This window comes from Lentinus tigrinus, assembly GCF_003813185.1.
Source record: "Lentinus tigrinus ALCF2SS1-7 unplaced genomic scaffold L226scaffold_133, whole genome shotgun sequence".
Lineage (NCBI taxonomy): Eukaryota > Fungi > Basidiomycota > Agaricomycetes > Polyporales > Polyporaceae > Lentinus > Lentinus tigrinus.
The window spans coordinates 1-4175 of record NW_027138042.1 but is presented as its reverse complement, the minus strand read 5'-3'; the positions used below and the strand labels follow the sequence as shown (position 1 = coordinate 4175).

The 4175-nt window shown below is 42.5% G+C and overlaps 5 protein-coding genes across 5 annotated transcripts; all 5 read right to left on the bottom strand.

Moving 5' to 3' along the window:
* Positions 1-118: 118 nt before the first annotated feature.
* Positions 119-337, bottom strand: L226DRAFT_474581 (uncharacterized protein; the record flags this gene model as incomplete). The annotated part of the gene is made up of 1 exon (XM_067676616.1): positions 119-337. The coding sequence occupies one exon, from the start codon at positions 335-337 to the stop codon at positions 119-121; it is 219 nt and encodes a 72-aa protein (XP_067528232.1).
* Positions 338-865: 528 nt separating this feature from the next.
* On the bottom strand, positions 866-1432 carry L226DRAFT_443638 (uncharacterized protein; the record flags this gene model as incomplete). The annotated part of the gene is made up of 2 exons (XM_067674850.1): positions 866-978; positions 1045-1432. Coding segments are annotated over 2 exons (501 nt in total), but the record flags the coding sequence as incomplete, so codon positions are not given.
* On the bottom strand, positions 1424-2557 carry L226DRAFT_443474 (uncharacterized protein; the record flags this gene model as incomplete). The annotated part of the gene is made up of 1 exon (XM_067674846.1): positions 1424-2557. A coding segment is annotated over one exon (1134 nt), but the record flags the coding sequence as incomplete, so codon positions are not given.
* L226DRAFT_474587 (uncharacterized protein) lies at positions 2552-3124 on the bottom strand (the record flags this gene model as incomplete). The annotated part of the gene is made up of 1 exon (XM_067676617.1): positions 2552-3124. A coding segment is annotated over one exon (573 nt), but the record flags the coding sequence as incomplete, so codon positions are not given.
* A 6-nt stretch (positions 3125-3130) lies between these two features.
* L226DRAFT_474580 (uncharacterized protein) lies at positions 3131-3928 on the bottom strand (the record flags this gene model as incomplete). The annotated part of the gene is made up of 1 exon (XM_067676615.1): positions 3131-3928. A coding segment is annotated over one exon (798 nt), but the record flags the coding sequence as incomplete, so codon positions are not given.
* Between the last annotated feature and the right edge of the window lie 247 nt (positions 3929-4175).

Sequence of the window (4175 nt, the reverse complement as noted above, 5' to 3'; positions counted from 1 at the left end):
CAGATTTCTCAGGCTGATTCACCCACAGAATGTCTGACTTGCAATATTATACATTGTGATGTTCCACTTCTCATTGACACATTATAAGACACAGTATACTTCATGTGGGTGGGACAAATTACAGTTTGGTATATAGAACCAGTTTCATCTCATACTTGTCAAATGTCTGCAGCTTCTTGGGTGCAAAGTTTACTATGTTGTCATAATATATCACTTCATCTTTATACTTTGCACCATCATGGAACCATACTCCTCCCGCTTTATCAATGAATCTACAAATGAAATGCTTACCTGTCTCATCATCCTTGTGGTAAATTATGCCACATACTCGATACATTTGGTCTATATTGTGGAATACAATCTGATTGTCTACTAGAACCTTAACATTGTGTGTGATAAACCCAATAAAGTATGGGGCTGACTGATACTCACAATGCATTTGCAGATTTCTGTGACACTTGGTACAAGTGTTATTGGTTTTCTGAGTCTTCAATGCATTGAGCCATTGACTAATGGACTTTCCCCAATGGTTACCTAACTTAGACCCATTGTTCTTCCATAGTGATTCCTCGCATGTCCAGATGACTCCACTGTCTAAGACAAACTTCTCTTCCTGCCCACAGGCCCTGCATATATATGATTTCTTGAGGGCTGGTTCATCAATAGCAATAATGTTTCTGGCAAGTGCATATAGATCAGTGTAAGTTTGACCATTTAGTCCTAACTCAGCATCAATGCAGCCCAGCATGTTGCGAATATGGTCACGAGCTTGTTGAAGAGTTGCTGTTGGCTTCTTGGATGAGACCTGTTTGAATTTGACTCCAATATGTCCCAGTAGCTCACTTGTATTGTACATTTCTTTATTCCATATAGGCTTGCATTCCATGTATACAGACATAAGAACTGTCAACAGACTGTCATAGGCGCAACTCCAATTTACCGGATCCCATGGAAATCCACAAAACTTCTTGCTACCTACTGGAGGCACACTGGCTTTGATTCGCTTTACCAATTTGCTTTGCATAGCATGATCCTCATTATCACTCTCTTCATCCCGCTTACGCTTATCCTTTCGATTGCTTCCTGTATTATTCAAGCTCTGTAGTGCTTGTGTACCACGGGCAACCACAAATCCCGTTGTATCTTTTCTAAGAGTCTTTGGCAGCTCTGGTTCTTTGCCACTATTTGCCTTGGTTCCTATAACCGTCCATGGGCTATCTTTGGTTTGGTCTTCTACTGGAAATGGGTTGTCTTCTGACCATCCAATGGCAGTATGTACGGCAGGTGGCATATATTGTTCTCCTTTCCACTTTCTAAAGGAATGTATTAGTTCATTCCGTGTAACACCTACTATAGTAGGTGGCACTTGTCCCAAGTATCTCAACTTTGTAATTTCATCTAGCAGTTCTAGCTCCCTGAACTCTTGTCGAAGACTTCCGGCAATGCCTCCTCTCAATTTTGATGCATCAAAGGGCTGCACAATAATGGTTCCAGCTAGCGTTGATCCCCTTGATAGACAAGTATAAACAGACTGGTGGTTCTTACAATTTTGAATGTCACAAACATTGTCAGGCCGGGTTCGACCTTGAGATGCAAAGTCAGTCATTGCAAAGTTGGGCACTACAGGTACTTGATCACGATTGATTTCAATAATTTTACCATTAGGAAGCTTGCACTTCACTTTACGGATCTGATGCACAAGTGGAATCACATTTTCTGGTAAGCCCTTGACCTGTACTTTTCTTGGTGCTGCAGTTAGCTTGACAAATAAAGTTTCAAGGGCAAATTTATCCTCAGAAAGAGGCCTAGATGTCCATCCCACTACAATGCCCTCAGCCCCGTTGGTAACACAACACTCGGTAGCCTCATTCACTTTGATCATTACTGGCATGCCAAGACAAATGGACAACTTTCCTGCATGATGCTTGCTCAGTTGATGAGAGAGATCCCATAGCATATCCTGAAGCTCTGGACTCACAATATTAGTTGCACGCTTTGGGTTTACTCTGTTTGCCCTTTGTCTTTTGGGAATATCACTGCTATCAGTTTCTGAACCCAGTTTGTCTATTGAGTAGAATGTTTTCAATGTCTGTCCATTCTCCCGTGCAAATCGCTCACAGCCTAATTCATTGATCTTGTCCCTATATGAATTCCAAGAAGTTATTACTGAGACATTTCTGAATCGAGGTTGGTTCAGTTTTGGTCTGCCTTTGCCAGGGCCGGCCACTCGAGATTGAATCAGCTGAATGTCATCATCTGTACAGGCCCTGTAGCGTAGATTCTCTAAAGCAGTTCGCAACTTTGCATCTTCTGGAGTTTGTGACCTCTGACGCATATTGTCTCTTAGAATGACCACAGTAGTAAACTGATGCCACACGGCTTTGCCAATAGATGCCTTTTGTTTTGCATGATCATGAGTACGATGAATCACTCGCCCCACATCATGGGCATACAGAGCTTTGCCACTCATGGCAGGAGGCAGTTGTGCAAAGTCACCAGCAAAGATCATATTAATTCCTCCAAAGGGAACACCATCGTTTTTCAAAGCCGCACACATCTTGGCACAGATTTTGTACAAACTGCTGCAGTCTACCATGCTCACTTCATCCAAAAATATATATTCAACATTTTGAAGCTTTGCACGTACTTGTATAAGTGTAGACAGTGATTCTGAACCGTCCTTGGTTCTGAATCCTAACATAGAATGATAAGTGGATCCCCCAATCAAGGCAGCTGCAGATCCAGTTGGAGCCATACACATAAACCTATAGCTTTCTTTTCGTTCACTGAAGAAATGAGTGAGTGCCTTGATGACTTGAGATTTTCCTGTTCCGGCCATTCCTCCCAGATACATTTTGAGGTGTTCTCCACAGGATTGAACTGCATGGTTGGCTACTATCCGAAACGCTCTCTCCTGAGCTTCATTGAGGCTGAACTGGTGAACAGTACTGTCTATGAGTTCTTTAGCCATAGGATCCTTGACCTCAAATTCTTTACGCATAAAATACTGCTTGTCTACCAACTTCACTCTATCTGGTTCATCATTTACTGGCAACTCTGTAGGTACTTGTTGCTTCTTTTGACTGGCCTCGATATCTCGAGCATCCAAGACATCCTGACGCATAGCATCCAAAATAGATTTCCACTCTGTAGGAGTGCACTCTTGGTCAGGAGTCACTTGAACCTTTAACTTTGAAAGCCGAATTGCAGACTGTTGTTGCGCAGTCATAGGATCTAACCATCCTGAACTCTTCATTACATTTTCTGCCGTCTCCATACGGGTCTGTCGTAATACTTCTCCCCTGCTTATTGAATTCCAGTCATTAGAGTTGATGAGCTCATTCTCTCTGTTTTCAGGGACGGCTTCACCATCAAATATAATTCCATCCATTTCTATCTCATTCAACTCATGATCACTCATATAAAGAGGATTATGTTTTCCCTGTTTACCCTGGTTTCGCTTTGCAGAAAAGTCATTGCGCGCATCATGACACTCATATTTGATATGAAAGAATTTCATGATACTTCTCTGTCTTTCCGTGAAGTTGTAATTGTCATACACCTCACTCCACATAACATTCTCTCCTGGTCGCAAGTCTTTTCCAGTTCTCCAAGGTCTAAACAAAGTGAGCATAGTCATGCAATATTCTTCACGACTTCCTGCATCTTTACGGGGTAGCGGTCCTCCTATAAAGTTTGGAACCAAGGCATCAACCTCATCCACCAAACGAACCTCATGTGTGTTTGCCTGAGGATGGTTGGCCAAAAATGTATGAAATTGAGGGCTATGCTTCTGAGTGGGGGAAGTTTTGGCCAGAGAGCATTCTGTCTGTACTACTTCTTCAAACTTGTTGGCGGCTTCAGTGGTAAGTAGCAGTTCATCGTCAGACTCTTCTTCCTCTTCAGCATATACCGGGCCACCTCCCATACATGTGGGCTCATGCTCATCATCAGTCATTACTGCACCATCTGGCTCATCACACTCATTGTCACCCTGCATGGTATGAAGATGTGGGATGGTCTCATCAACAGTGTAATCATTTTCAAAGTCACTGTTATCATCACCCATAGGAACAAACTTTTGGGGCTTTGCTGATTTTCGTCTTGCCTTGGACATGGCCTTCTTGTAGTTCAACCTAATCCAATCATACACGCACACATCTTCATATTCCACA